Source organism: Delphinus delphis, chromosome 18 (genome assembly GCF_949987515.2).
Source record: "Delphinus delphis chromosome 18, mDelDel1.2, whole genome shotgun sequence".
NCBI classification, from domain to species: domain Eukaryota; kingdom Metazoa; phylum Chordata; class Mammalia; order Artiodactyla; family Delphinidae; genus Delphinus; species Delphinus delphis.
Window position 1 is genome coordinate 74,813,285 of NC_082700.1, and position 16,477 is coordinate 74,829,761.

General features: G+C 43.3%; 1 protein-coding gene across 7 annotated transcripts in view; it reads left to right on the forward strand.

The window, feature by feature from the left end:
• MYO16 (myosin XVI) overlaps window positions 1-16,477 on the forward strand; it is a 530,294-nt gene that overhangs the window by 161,549 nt on the left and 352,268 nt on the right. For all 7 annotated transcript variants that reach the window (XM_059995825.1, XM_059995821.1, XM_059995826.1 and 4 more), the window contains one exon: window positions 8,992-9,062. In XM_059995825.1, the coding sequence (XP_059851808.1) occupies window positions 8,992-9,062 (71 nt within the window). The remainder of the gene's footprint in view (window positions 1-8,991; window positions 9,063-16,477) is intronic.

A 16,477-nucleotide genomic window follows, 5' to 3' on the forward strand; every position in this document is an offset into this window, starting at 1 on the left:
CTTACTGTTTCTTTCTTTTTTTTTCTTTTCCACTTCTTTCTTTTTCAAGATTGTTTTGGCTATTTAGAGTCCCCTATGAATTTTAGGATCAGCTTTTCTTTTTTCTGCAAAGGAAAAAAAAAAAAGCTATGGGTTTTGATAGGGATGTATCTTGGCTTTTTTGATAAGAAAATGTGCTGGAGAATGAAGGAGGACTTTGCCATCTCATATCTTCTTTTCTCCCTTGAAGAGGTACTTTAGTTTTGTTCTCACTGTTATTAGTTTAGTGGGTCAATTTAACGAAGAATAGTCACTACTTAGTAACCAACATTTCTAAATTTTAGTATTTATTATTTATACAGTAATATAGGAAATTTTTCATTAAAATCTTTTAGTGTGAAATAAAGCACAGTAAACTTTGCAAAAATATGCAACTATGATTTGTCAAAAAGTGAGCAAGTAGATGAAAGAATAAAATAGAGTCCAGAATGAGGCCCACACATGTATAATCATATGATTTCCTACGAAGATGTAGTACAATGCAATGGCATGTGCAAAGAGCATCTCCAAGTTATGTAATAGAAATTGACAGTGGGTTATAGAGAAAGAAAATAAAAAGTGCAGCGTGTATGTATACTGTGTGCCTTCTGGATCTACTGTTTCCACATCAAGGTCTGAAGAAGTATGATGCACTTAAATCATGTTGTCATGAGCTGTCTCTCTGGGTCTGTTCTGGAATGTTTTGAGAGTTAATGATTTAGGATTGGCTTAGGTACAGGAGCCATTCCTGATTCCCACCAGACATATATACTGTAACATTGTAATATATGCTAGAATTCTATAGAACAGGTGAGTTTGATAATAGCATTTTTCTGAATATCTTTTCAGCTGCATGTCAGCAAGGTCCTTGAAGGAGGAACGGAGGAAATGGGTTACAAACAACATGTGAAGAAATAAGTGTCAAATGCTTTTCCAAAACAGATTCAAGATATTCAGCCACAGATTCTAGAAGGACTGCAAATCCCTCTAGTGTCTAATTATTTCTTATTTGTCTTCTGTCTTCTCCAGCCACCAGTCCACTAGATGATAAGCTCTGTGAAGGCAGGATTTTTTCCCATTTCTCCCCTGCCACACCCCAATTTCTAACATAGCACATAAAAGCACATAAAAGACACTCACTGGATTTTCGTTGCATTGGTCACAGCTGCATGACTGGGCTGGGATTGGAGATTTGGGTCACCCTGACAATGGGGATCTTAGATCTCATGCTTACAATCGCTGGCCTTTTAGTCAGATCCAGTTTTAACCAGGTTGGGTAGGAAAGCAGAAATCTTAAGCCCCTTGCAAATAATATGGAATTAGTCTTAACTGCCCAAAGCCTGGTAGGTGAGTGTGGCTTAGGTGGGCCTCCACCCACTTGCTTCTCAGGCCCACCAAGCTGATGAGTCTGTAGCTCTCTGCTAAGTGTGGAACCCTACTGCAGCCCCGACCCCATCCCCCAACCTCAGTGGTCTCCTTTTCCAAGAGAGTGGCTGGTAGAATCCTTGAGTGTCCTGGTGATGCCCGTGGACCTGACCCAAATCAGAAACAACCACTTAAGGTGTGACTGAGCGACTCACCTGAGAATGGATTCGAGGAAGATACTCACCATGATCTTCAAAACCCATTAGGCCCTCTTACGATTATTGCCAGGCTGGGATGGAAACCAGCTACACAGTCTTTTGGATACTGGTTTCCACTGCTGCCTCTCTTCCCAGTATTATAATCACTGAGATGCCCTGACATTAAAAATATATGGTTAGATGGGCACATCCTTGACCGACTGGACTTAAGAATTTGGTGACGGAACCTGGGCATTTATATCTTTTTTAAGTTCTACTAGCTGTCCTAAAGCATAGTGAGGGTTGAGAATCATTGCCCCAGGCTCAGGCTGTGTACTGACTGGAGGTCCCCCATCCACGAACACCCTGACCTTCTCCTCTCCAAATGCCCCCAAGATTCATGTTAGGTAGGCTTGGATAACTATGTATTTATTGAGAATAAAATTGTGTGTTCTGAGGAATACTGTGGCTCACCCAGCAGTGGGGACCAAGTTTTCAATGGCCAATTCATGGGAAAAAAACTGCCATGAATTGTTCACTTTTCTACTAATTAATCCCTTTGCCCTAGTTGAGGTATTCAGAGGTAATTTGCTGAGGCAGTAGAATTCTAGCCGTCTTTTTTTTTCCTTCAGAACATCTTTAGGGGGACACTGGCACCAGAATCTCCTGGAGCGTTTCTTTAAAATGCAGAGTTTTTGATTCCATCCCTAAACTACTGAAGCAGAGTAACTGGAGGTGGACAAGAGTATGATTCTAAAGGGGGAAGAAATAGCCCGCAGTGGTGGACAAGTCGGTTCTGCAGGGAGAAATATCTTAACTTTAACGTGGGTCTGTCACCCTTTGTGGGTCTGCAGTACACAGCAGACATCCAGAATGTATGTGGTTTTACAATTTCTTGGTGGAACTTAGTGGGAGAGAATAATGGAAAGCACTGAACTGTGAAAAGCGATTCAAAAAACCATCCTCAAGTCATTCCTAGAGATCCTAACATTCGAGTTCTCTGTAGGGCAGGTAATCTGCATGTTAAGCAGTGTTCTGTGCAAATAGGCATTTCTGTGGCATTGATAACATAGCTTCTCTATTCCTCTTTTTTGCTTCCCTTCTTTATTGACATATAACATCAGATCAACTTTTTCAGGCATCTCTCGGAAGACTGTCAATTGTCATGGAAGCTCTCTCCTACATTTTTAGAAGTCCTGACACTGATGCTTCTGTTATCATTGCAAGGAAAAAATGACACTGGCTTTTTTTGTTGTTGCTATTCATTGTAACTTTTTATTTAGAAATGAAATTAAACTTACAAATCATACAAAGAAAGCCCATGTACCCTTCAACCAGGTGGACTGTTTGCTAACATTCTGCCACGTGATCTGTCCTTCCCTCTGTCTAAAAAATGCCTTTTTGCAGGGCTTCTAATGAGGACAAAGTTTAGAGCCCATGGTTATGTTTTGTTTCACTCTTCCTTGGATCTGTTGATTTCAAACGTGAAATCTTTGTGAATACTGACCCGCTGTTATCATGAGAATCGTGTGAGAGCAGTCATAGATTGCTGTGCTTTCAGATGTCCACCGCAGCTCCTGTGATCGCCAAAGCACTTTTACTGTCATCAAGTTGCTATCAAATTACTATCATCAGTGGTTGTCATCAACACAGATACATCACAGTCATATCTAGACACTTAAAGTGAAAATTATCAGGTGGACCGCTAGGTTTGGTTATGGTTGGTGATGGTGGGGACATCGGGGAAGACAGCTGCAGATTCTATTAATGATGATGTATTTTCATCCATTTTTACCCCAATAGCTGAAGATTTCGAGACTGAATGTTTCTTTTTAAATATCGAATCATGCCCCCCACGCAGACATTTCGACAGAGTTTCTGTGGCAGCCTGATGATGAAGCCACAAATATACAATAAATGCTGAATCAGTTCCAAGCAGCAGCCCTATAAAAGGAGCCTAAACTTCATTATTCTGTTTGGTCCCCAGATGGCTCTTTTTCCTTAGGCTGTTTCCTTGCAGATTTTATCGTAATGGAAAGACTCCCAAGTCGTGGTGGTGTCATTTCACTTGACTGTCGATTCCAACCGTGTGGTTCCAAAGTCGCTGTGAACCCATACCTTTTTGGAGAAAGTGTTTTAACCTAAATTTGGACAGTTTCCTACAAAATTAGTTATTGTGAGGACATTAACATAGATCTTGATTCCTGTTGTGGTTCCTGAGTTGAAGGTGACCTTTCAACTCCCTTGTGACATGAGAGGCAAAGTGTCCTGATGCTCTTCATGGTTAGGAACACAGTCCTTGGAGTCACACTGCCACACTGTTTTAGATCCACCACGCGACCATCTCATAATTTTTAAGCCTCAGTTTCCTTCGCATAATTTATAAGCCTTAGTTTCCTTATCAGTTGTATTGATACTAATACAATTATAGTATTTGTATCATAGAGTTGGGAGAATCGATGTAATTCTTGTACTAAAGTACTGAGAGCAGTATCAGACCCTACGTACTTAGAAAAGCTCAGTGTGTACTTATTATGCAAGTGATATTTTCTTCAATATATTTTTACATCTCGGTACCTTAGGCAATGTCCCGTTTCTAACCCTTAGCAGAGACATAGAACTTAGCACAGTCTACAGTCTGTGTATGTGAAGAACACGTTTCCTCATTTAGTCAAAAGTTGATTTTGTCTTATTCTTGCGCTGCACCCATGGTATTTGGGGGCAAATACCGGTCTGTATCCAGTCTCCAGTTCTGCTTAGTTCTACCTGATAGTGTGAACCATTTGTCAGAAAACAGTCTTCTACCTAGGAAAAGAAGATGCCAGATTCCCCCTCCTTTCCTCCTGAGGCTGATGTCTGGCTGGGTGAAGGAAGGGCTGGGGCTTATTCATCAGGAAGGGAGCTCTGCGGTTGCTGCGTACAGAGTCCTTCCTGGGCGCTCTTGGCCAATCCCCTAATCCACCTCGGGGCCACTCCCCGTACTGTGCTGGTGCTTTACTCTCATAGACCCTGAGAGCCGACTGTTGAAATGTCAGGAGTTCATGAGTTGGTTGTAAAACGGTTAAACAAAGCCTGTATTAAAAACTAAAGTATAGGGCTTCCTTGGTGGCGCAGTGGTTGAGAGTCCGCCTGCAGATGCAGGGGACGCGGGTTCGTGCCCCGGTCCGGGAAGATCCCTCATGCCACGGAGCGGCCGGGCCCGTGAGCCATGGCCGCTGAGCCTGCGCGTCCGGAGCCTGTGCTCCGCAACGGGAGAGGCCACAGCGGTGAGAGGCCCGGGTACCGCAAAAAGCCACAGGATTTTAAAAAATAAATAAATAAATAAAAACTAAAGGATATAAACTTACAATTAAGTAGATTCTAATAAAAAACGACGGTAAAGCTCAAAGCGCATCACTTCCTAATCAGTTCACTACATTTTTCTCTTTTTTATGCGCTTGAAGTTATTTACATCTCTTCTGTGTGTGTGATGGAAATGCCACAAAATTGAGAGCTGGGTCACATCTCCTCCCAACCCTGGGTTCAGCGGTGCCACATTGGTAGCTTGAGATCAACCACGGTGGGAGAATGACACCCCGAGAATTGGCCAGTGCCACAAACCAGGGCTTGATTTATTGATCTTCATGATTGTCTAGAATTAAAGGAGTGATGGAGGAAATGTTAATGATGCAGGTTATACTTAAAAATGTGTCAGTAGCCCCTGTACTGTGAACACCGCCAAAAATGTGGTAAACTATGGTTACGTTTTTCAGAAACTAATATCTGATTCAGCAAAGATGTCGCTCAGGTCATTGATAGATGGATGACGTTTTGACATCCTTCATTATTTCACTTTAATCTTACTCAGGAGTTAGGAAATCTTTTCTGTGAGGGTCAGATATTAAATATTTTAAACTTAGTGGTCACATACAGTCTGTGTTATACATTCTTCTGGACATTTTTGTTTTTTTTAATTATTGTTTTTCCTCACACACCCTTCAAGATGCAGAAATTGTTCTTAGTTCAAGGGCTGTATGCTGGTGGCATTTGACCTCTGCCACTCATAGTTTCCTGACCTCTGGCCCATACTCAGTAATGTCAATGAAAATATCAACCAAAACTTCAAGGTCACATTCATTAATTGTAACCATAGATTTGCTGTGGATACAGGAATTTTTAGTAAAAATCATCTAAATCATTCTGTAAGAATCAATTGGCTATATGGATATTACAATAAATTGTGGGCTGCACAGCCTTTATAGCAGTAAGATGTGTAGTAAATTCCTAAGTGCATATCCATCCATCTATCCATCCATCCATCCATCCATCCATCCATCCATCCATCCATCCAACCATCCACCCACCCACCCATCCATCCTTCCATCCTTCCACCCATCCATCCATCCATCCATCCATCCATCCAACCATCCACCCATCCATCCATCCATCCATCCATCCACCCATCCACCCATCCATCCATCCTTCCATCCTTCCATCCATCCATCCATCCAGCAATCCATCCATCCATCCACCCATCCACCCATCCATCCATCCTTCCATCCTTCCATCCATCCATCCATCCAGCAATCCATCCTTCCTTCCATCCATCCATCCATCCATCCATCCATCCATCCATCCACCCATCCACCCACCCACCCATCCATCCTTCCATCCTTCCATCCATCCATCCATCCATCCACCAATCCATCCTTCCTTCCTTCCATCCATCCACCCATCCACCCACCCATCCATCGACCCATCCACCCATCCACCCATCCATCCATCCTTCCATCCATCCATCCATCCATCCATCCACCAATCCATCCTTCCTTCCTTCCATCCATCCTTCCATCCATCCATCATCTAAACATCTCCATCTCATCTCCATCTCCATCTGCCCTTGAGCATCCACAAGCACACCACTGTGGCTCACCTGCTCCTGTGGAGGTAACCCATGCATGTTCTGTGCTTTGTAAATAGTCTCCCTGAACCAGATGGCTCAGTCCCACCTTGGCTGTCAGTGCTGCCATAGACCCCTCTTTCTGCAGTGGTGGCTCCGATCCCTGTTGTGTCCCAGGCTGGTTAGTCCATTTTGCATCCTCTGACACAGAGCCATGAACCCTCCAGCTGCACTGAATCACCCCCCTCATCTGAGCCTGAACCTTTATTCAGGATTTAAACTGCAAGTGGGAGCAAGAGACCCCCCTCTAGCCTTTGTGCTGACCTCTCTTATTGTCTTAGTCTGCTCATGCTGCAGACTGACAAATATACAAATATACCAGAGACTGGGTGGCTTAAAAAAAACTTTGATTTCTCACAGGGCTGGAGGCTGGGAAGTCCAGGACCAAGGCACCAGCAGATTTGGCTTCTGGTGGTACCCAGCTTCCTAATTTATAGATGACCTTCTTCTCCTTTTGTCCTCACCTGGCAGAGAAAGAATTCTAGTCTCTTCATCCCCTTATAAGGGCACTAATCCCATCATGGGGGCTCCACCCTCATTACCTCCTAATCACCTCCCCAATGCCCCTCTTCCTGATACCATCACATTGGGGATTAGGCTTCAACATGTGAATTTGCGGGGGGGCGGGGGAGGCACATACATTCAGTCCATAGCACTTACCTAAGGGATCTTTTCCTCCTTTGCTTAATATCCTGTGATCCTCTTTATTGGCCACAGAATGACTTCCAACTGCTGTAGTGTGATGTAAAGTACCCTCCACAACAAACTCCTCCAAGTCACACACAGTCTGCCACTCCTAAGAGACTGTTCACTGCCCCTTACTCATCATTCTCCCACCATCCCCTACATCGTCCTCTTCACCCTCTTTATCCTGCCTTACAAATTGTACACTCATCCTTCAATGAATATTGGTAAATGTGTGTTGCTTATATCCTACACTTAAATTCAACATTTAATGATCAAAAGGTTTTGAGAAAATTTAGAGTAAACCTTAAGATATGTGTTCAGTGATATATTATTATGGGTTTCATGACTTATAGTAATTATGCTAATAAAAATCATTTAGTGAGCCTCACGCAGTGCCAGGAGGGTGAGTTAGCTTTCCCAGTGGGGCTCAGCCTCAAATCTGTCTAACCCCAAGGCCAACGTGTCACAGATCTATATTATGTGTAATTCACCACATGTGTGCATGGTGGATTCTACGTAGAAATCTGACAGCATTTTAGTCATGTTTTAACTATATAACATAATCTTCCTCTCTATTTGTGATCACACTAGTACAGATTCTTTGCTGTAAAGAATACAGAGCACCAAATAGATATTAGCTGGTTCAAGATGAATGATTTCATTTGCTAAACAAATAACTATTAGGGTAAAGGCGCTATTTTGATTCTGACAAAACCATTGGTAAACATAGTTAATGAACCTTCTGTTGTCACAAACAGACTTTTTAAAATTAAGGGTAAAAGTATGTGAGGGAACGAGATGCGTCTGCCCTCTGCCCAGTTAGAGCTGGGAAGATGGTGACAAACTAGAGATTGGAACACAGGGAAGATTTGGGGTGACGTAGGAAAGGGTATGTGTTCTGCCGACATTGCGGATTATGGAGAAAGTTAAAGGAAAGACAGTATGCTCAGTGAGGTATGAGTTTGAATCCGAACCATTTTGTACCGTTCTGTGTAATAAGGGACTAAAAGAGGAACTTTTGCTTTAGTTATTTGTGGACAAAGCATGAATGGCTTGTTATGAAAGCTACAATACTGCTGTTAACCGTGGAAACTGGGATCGTGTCTTGGGGAATGGATGGACCTCTTGGAGCCCGTGGCAATTTGCAGAGAATGAGACATAATCCATCTCCCAAGGGCTTTCCATGTCCTACCCAGTCCACCTTTGCTGTTCAAATGGAAACATAGGTCACTTTCCAGCTGTGCTTTTATTCTGATGCGTAACATCTGTTTTGATTTGTCTGACATTACTAATTTAGATACACATGGCTTCGGGAGAATGATGGAAACAGGGCTAAGGGGTAATTGCAGGAAGGGAAGTTTAAACAGAGTGTGAACTTTTATTGTTTTAAGCCAATAAGTCCTAATGAGTTAAAAAAAAAATGAAGTGAACTAAAGCATACATGAGCCTAGTGGAGTCATTTCTTTCTTTTTATTTATTTATTTGCGTTCTATAAAGGATGCACAAGCCAGGCACTTCGAAAAAACAAATGTCAAAGTGTGTTCCCCTTTCTGAGTAATTTGCATGGCTGTAATGGGTCCTGAGGCTGACAGACCAACAAGTAAGTTTCAATGTGAACAGAAACACCCCCGCTCTTAAATACACACAAAGGTCAGATGGCGATTCGCGCATCTCCTTTGGCTTTCATGGCTATTTGAGATTTAGATACTAATGAAATGCTGCACTTTTTGATTCAGGATGTTGAAGAAGGATGCCCTGTAACTCTCCTCTCTCTCATTCTTCCAGCGCTGCGGCTCCTGAAGGAGGGGGCCGACCCGCACATGCCCATGTCTTCAGGAGGGACCCTGCTCCATCTGGTAAGAGCTGTGATGACCGGGTGAGCGTGGGTGACACCAAGTGGAAGGGGAACCAATTAGGGGCTCCAGACTCAGTAGCAAAATGCACGTGTAACTGATGATGATCAGAACGATGATGTGTTTCAAGTTAACAGGCTTGGATAATGATACATTAATATTTGTTAATTACTCACATTATAGTTCGTAAATAATGGAGTTCAAGTCTCTGCCCTAAAGAAGATGCTTTTGAACATGAATAGTATTCAACAACTAAGCAAAACAATGTTGTATCAATTATAGAGCATCAGGCAGCCATCCTTTCTTTTACTTTGACATCCTTTCCTTCACTTTCTTTATTGATCCAATGAGCTTTTACTGGTCTCTGCTTGTGGCCCAGATCGTATAAATGTGAATAAAACTTTACTACATTCTTTTGGAAACAAGCAGGGAATGATTAAGTGAATAAACAAGTAACCACATAAACAAATAAATACAGTAGTTTTACATGCAAGAACTTTTTGCTGATTCAGTTAAGGGCAAAAATGAAGTAAAAGGGGATGTCAATAATTATTCCATTTAGTGGTCTTCAGGGCTAATTTAAAGCTTAAAACTTGATTTTGAAAAATGCCAAAATTAACATAACATAAAAGCCTAATTGAGACTTGTCTACCAATATTTAAAAAATGCTGTATTTCCTCACATTAGAGCAATCCATGTTAAAGGAGGTCACGCATCGATCTGATGGAAGCTCCCTAATCTGGTATTGGGTCTCAGCCTTGTCTGCCCCCTGGCATCACCTGGGAGCTGTAAGATGTCAGTGTCTGCCTCCCAGCTCCCCCGCCAGCCTGGAGATTCTGACTCAATTTTTCTGGGATGCAGATGGAACATCGGGGTGGGGCACAGCTCCCCCAGGTGATTCTAATTTACAGCCAAGGTTGAGAACCACTGCCAACAAGAGAACCTTGTGTCTGCCCAAGACTGGAGGCATCTGGAGTGCAGGCAGTCATATGCGTGCAGAGGAGTGGAAAAATAACTCCGAATATTGATGGGGAACACCATAGAAGAACGTCAGCCATTTCTCTCCAGCATTGATTGAGATGGAGAGATTTCTGGATTCCCTTTTCCTTCTCTGGAGTGTTTTGGTTTTGAAACCTCTCTCTTTTCTCCTCCGATCGTTACATAGCTTACCTGACATTTTCAAGGGCTCATTAGTCCTGGATCCTAGGTTTGGTTTTGACAAGCAATCTTAGACTAAGGACATGCTGTGAACAGCTTTCCATAGATAAAGATTCTCCTCTTGGTCACTGTCTTTGGAATCCTTACCAGGAGGTGCAGTACTTTATTAGGTAAGAAGCTGAGAAATAGAAGAATTAAGCTCACACAGTAGTAGATAGTACTGGAGCTTAAACTCTGACCATCTAACTATAAATACTGTAGTCTTTGCCCAGTAAATTCCCCAGTGATACCTGGATTAAGTTTTCAGACAGCAAATTATTCCAGTTGGGCTAGTGGAAGACAGACCTTTGCTTTGAACAAGTCATGTCAGTTCATTGTTGGTATTAACCAGGAATGTAATGTATTCTTACCCTGTGTGTGTGTGTGTGTGTTTGACGGAAAGAGAGAGAAAGGAAGAGAAGTATGGCCACTTCTTCATATATTGGATTGGCCAAAAAGTTCGTTTGGGCTTTTTCTGTAACATCTTACGGAAAAACCTTTTTGGCCAACCCAGTATATGATGTATCCAACTTTAATGAGCACCTAAACCTCAATCTTCCCAGTCAGCCGAGCAGCGGTTGCTTCCTTCACCTTAAATACAGCCAGAATGCTGCCGTCCCTCTTCACCTGGATAAACCACCCTCCCTCTTCCCGGGACCAGCAGCTTCTTCCCTCACCTCCCCGGCCCCGTCCCTGTGGACCCTACAGTCTGTTTCTCCCACAGCAGCCAGATCGTGTCACTCCATCAAAATGCCCCAGGAACTTCCCTTCCCACTCAGGGCAAATGCCAGAGCCCTGCGACGGCCGCGTGGAACGTGCCCACACCTCTGTGCCCTCATCTCCAGGGACCCCCTCCTGCTCTAGCTGGTCCTTTAATGTGCCCACCATGCCCCTGCCCATGTGCTTTCACCATTATTTCCACTGGAACATTCCCTCGCCGAAATCTGCATGGCTCACTCCCCCGCTGGCTTCGCCTCTCTGCTCAAAAATCATCTAACAGAACAGCCTTCCGGGGCTTGTCCCAAAGGATACGGCAACCCATTCCCACCACCCCACCATCAGCTCAACTTTTATCCGGTGGTTTGTCTCATTCCTTGTAACACAGTTGCCACCAAACAGATCATAGGCTCAGGTGATTATGTTCTGTTTCCCAGACTGTCAGCTCCAGGAGGGCTAGGACTTGGCCTCTCATCACTGTTATATCTGCAGCACTTGGGAGAGTGCCTGGCACTTAGTAGGTGCTCAGTAGATTGTCTGGTAGGCACATGAACCCGTTAACTACTTAATTAATTAATATATAATGCTGTGATAGGTATTAGGGGTGCAAGGATGCAAAACACAGTCTAACAGAGTTTAGTTTTCTGAGGGAGAAAGAAAAATAAACCATGGATTACAGCAGACCTGGAAGCAGGATAAGCAGGTGATAGAGAAAGAGGAAAATGATGAAACCACGTGGCCACCTTCAGAGGTAGTTCTGAAGCCTTTTCTCATGCTCCTGATAAGACTGAATTACTCTTGTATCTAAGGTCTCACGACACATGATCCTTGCTTCTGCTGTCGATCTTGTCACAGTGGATTGTAATTAATGGAGGATGTGCCCTTTTTCTCTGCTGCTAGACTGAATTTTCAGAAACTGTGATGTCTTAGATACTTTTATATCCTTAGCATGTGATGCATGGTAGATACTCAACACATCATAAATGAATGAATGAATGAATGAGTGGATGGATAGATGAACTGTCAGAATATAAGGATCTTTTTGGCTAATGAGAAGGTCCAGGTAACCGAGTCTAAAGGCAGTAGAGTCAGAAGAAAGAAGAAATGAGAAGATGAAGGTGATGAGGTAGATGGGAAGTGCTGCATTAGCTCTGGGTCCAATGCAAACACACTGCATTTTTATACTGTTAGACTTTGTGAGACTAAGATAAAGTGGCTTTGAAACCGGAATACATGTAGGTAAACTTCCTGACGGCTACAGGAATGTGGGCTCAGCACTGAGCCTCCTTTTCCCAGGATTACTGGGGAAGGGTAAGCTGGGACAAGGCGAGAGAGTGGCGTGGACATATATACACTACCAAACGTAAAATAGCTAGCTAGTGGGAAGCAGCCGCATAGCACAGGGAGATCAGCTCGGTGCTTTGTGACCACCTAGAGGGGTGGGATAGGGAGGGTGGGAGGGAGGGAGACACAAGACAGAAGAGATTTGGGAACATATGTATATGTATAACTGATTCACTTTGTTATACAGCAGAAGCTAACAGACCATTGTAAAGCAATTATACTCCAATAAAGATGTTTAAAAAAAAAAGAAAAATTGCAGGTTGCCAGAGAGACAAAATTACAGGGTTTCAAAATTCCTTAGGTACTGAAAAAGGCAATTTCGCCCTCAAAAATGTGAAGCGTGAGCAGCTCTGTGCTCACCCCACCTCTTGGGCATCCTGCAGTGTGAAGCCTGAGGCTTTATCCGCGCGGAAGCTCTAATTACATAATGTTAGAGCAACGTCTTTGAGAAAGTGGCATCGTATGCGCATGCAGGGCATCAGGAATAATGGAAGTGGAAGTTGTTGAGATTCCCCAGAGTTTCGCTTGTTTAACTCAGTTATTATTCACTGAGCACCTCACTGTAAGTGGAGGTCTTGGGAAGACTCCTGGTAGAAACGCCACAGTAACATTTAAGTTGGAGATTAATAATTCCCTCTGTATTAAAGGTAGACACTTGACAAACAGGTTTTAATATTTTTTCATCATATACAATCTTTAGTCTTATCATCTTTTAAAATAAACTTTCAACAGTAAGTCTGAATTTGCATGTTTATCTACTCTTCATTCAATAATTTATGAATCAAGTGTATCGTAAGTATCAGGTACCATTAGAGGGGAAATAATGCCAACAAGTAACAATATCTGCACCCTAGGATTTTAGTCTCTGTGAGGGCAATATAGAAAAAACTCAGCTGTAACTCTTTGGAAGGAACAATGCTATGTATGGAGTTGAAAACAGAATCACATGGAACTTTGCTAAAATGCTGTCCAGAGTTTTACGTTATGACTTTTCATACATAAGCTATGAAGAAGGAGCTCCTGGTTGTAAGGAAACCCTCTTGCATGGAGTATGCAATGCGAGTTCTTTTGATTCTGTGCTGTGACAGCAGGAGACCATAGTGAAGCTTAAGTGAAATACATTAGAAATAGGAAAATCTTCTTTCTTTTACCTGGTGAATTCTCATTTTAACATAAAGGCAGGCATTTAAGCAGTGGAGTTCCACATCACTGATGAAAACAAGCTGCAATGGATGTGCAAATATGCCCAAGATATTTGGTAAATGTCACAAGCAGATTAGAGAATAGTATATATGTTACACTCAAGACAGGTAGACATGGTGGCAGGGAGGAGAGCAGAGAATCTTTTCAACAACTGTGAAAATCTTGAAGAATAGACAAGGAATTTTTAACAGTGACAGGTTGGGGAGGAGACAAGATCTCATTTTTTACTCTTTTACATATAGCTTGAATGTTTTAAATAATAAGCATGTATGTTTCACATAATGAAAGAAATTACACTGTCGTGGGCCCGGGGTTCAGTCCCTGGTTGGGGAACTAAGATCCCACGAGCTGTGCGGCATGGCCAAAAAAAAGATGAAAATAAAACAAATGAAACAAATTAATACAAAATACTTCTTAGAACTATGTTTTTTTTAGAAGCTTAAATTCTAAAAGTTTCGATCACTATTCTATTCTTACAAGAATATCTGGGTCTCCGAATCGAGCTGTTCTTCGGGCCTTCTTCTAAGTTTCTCTGAAGTCTCAGGAGCTGTAAGAAGCAGAGATAATTAGCAGTTTACTACAGCAGCAGCAGTTCAATGGCTTCATATCTTTAAAATCAAGCAGAAAATATTATGCTATGAAAAGAAGCAGAATATTAGGACTCTGGAGACAATGTTTAAAGGAATATCTTACTTTAGAAACCACCTAGGTATTAAAGAACAAAAAGAGTCCCTACGTGGAAGTTATCCATACTTTGCCCTGCTTGCCAGAGCGTCTGGGCATTGACCATGTAACTCCTTTGCTTTCCCAGGAAAACAAGGGTAAAGGTTGCAGGGGTACCTTCTAGCAAAAAAATGAATCCTACCAGAAGACAACATGCCCTCTCCAGGGGCTTTTCCTGGGGAGTTCCTTGGGGAAGGTGGAATGGGGGGGAACATCCATCCAGGACAGTGCAGCAGAAAGAGAGGCAAACGAAGAGGCAAGATGGAAGTGAGAGGACGATGTCACTGAGAGAAAGAGAGCTGGGCCGTTCTGATGTCTGGTGAGACTGCAGGATGCTGCAAGGTCCTGGAATGGGAAGTAGAGTTGCCATTGGCTGTGAACAATGACCCCTTTATGTTTTTTCAAGGATGTGATTTAAGATTCAAATTCCCGACTGTGCTTTGCTTTTTTTTTTTTTTTTTGCGGTACGCGGGCCTCTCACTGTTGTGGCCTCTCCCGTTGCGGGGCACAGGCTCCGGACACGCAGGCTCAGCGGCCATGGCTCACGTGCCCAGCCGCTCCGCGGCATGTGGGATCTTCCCGGACCGGGGCACGAACCCGCGTCCCCTGCATCGGCAGGCGGACTCTCAACCACTGCGCCACCAGGGAAGCCCTGTGCTTTGCTTTTTAAAATCCCACATGCCGCGGAGCGGCTGGGCCCGTGAGCCGTGGCCGCTGAGCCTGCGCGTCCGGAGCCTGTGCTCCGCAACGGGAGAGGCCACAACAGTGAGAGGCCCACGTACCGAAAAAAAAAAAAAAAGTCCCACATCTCTTTGGTCCATGAGAATCATGGCATCATAACTGGAAAGTCTGAGTCCAGGATGTAGATCAGTATCCAGCTGGATCCTGAATGAAAATCATACCTTTGTTCTGCAAACCGTGGGTGCATTTTTATTGTGATGGCCCACGTGCATGACCTAGGGGGTGAAAAAGCAATGGAAGAGCAAGCTGTGGAGATCCTTGGAAGGCCGTCAGAAACCGAAGGGAGTGACTTTTCCATTTTGAGTAAATAGATCACACAGAACTGGTTCATTCAACATCAGTTATAAAGAAGAAAAATTCCCAAGTGAAGTTACTGGTGAGATTTTTGTTTTGTTCTGTTTTGTTTTATCTGTGCAACAATGGAATTCTATTTGTCAAGAATCAGAACCCTTTCTTACAGGGTGAAGGCAATTAGACACAGACTTCCTGGGACTGTGCTCCCCTCCAACAAAATTTTCAATCAACCAGCATTGAAACCACTGGTGTGGGTCTTTCTAGGAGAATTGGAGTGTCGCATCCTGAAAGGTTCTCCCTTAGGGAAGTATGAAACTCCCCCACTCAGAGAGGCCTTCCTTAAGCAAACAGTTCCAATCATTTAATTGACTCTCTAGACATGCCAGGTTTCATGAAATCCCACGAATGCCTATTTTCATCCCTCCTCAGTGTTTTTCAGACTGTTTCCTACTCTGGGCTCTCCTCTGAGGCAGCTCCGTGGCTGACTGGACTTGCGCATCTTCTCTCTCTTTTGACTGCCTCCTTTGACTGCCCCCTTGAATGTAAGCTGTTGATTAGGGAGGACATCTAGTTCATAATACCAACCCTCTGGCTTGGCGTATGGCGGGGATGTGGCAGGTCCTCAGTGGATACGTATTTAATCAGTGGGTTATGAATGTCTCAACCCCTGCCCCGTAATCCTCGTGTTCCCATACTTAATTGTCCAGTTCTTACCAGGCAGCTGGGGACCCTCTGCTGTGACTCTGTAGAATGCTCTGTACACCCTCCATCTCATTGAACTGTACTGTCTGTTTCTCAAGGGTGATTACCATGTCATGGTCCTTTACGGTTACATTGCCAAGCACAGTGCCTGGAATACAGCATTGCCTAATAAAATCTTGGCGATTCACAGCGAAGCAAACCAGTGTTGCAGCTGAAGGAGCAGAGTGTACGTTCACTGAAAAGGATACCAGTGTTATTAGGAGTTTAAAATTTCAGGATGTGCATCAGGGGTACATCTGAACCCCTTTAGCAACGACCTGTTCCATAATTAGAGTCTGGTCCCATTGGCCGGAAGCTGTGCTGTTTGGAATGCCGGTGGAAATAATAACTGTACTTCAGTGCGGTATTCTGGATAGTTTATCTATGGCAAGGTCATCTGGAGTATAAATACTTACCAGGGAGAAGATACATGCAAAGCAAAAGTGATAAGAAGTATA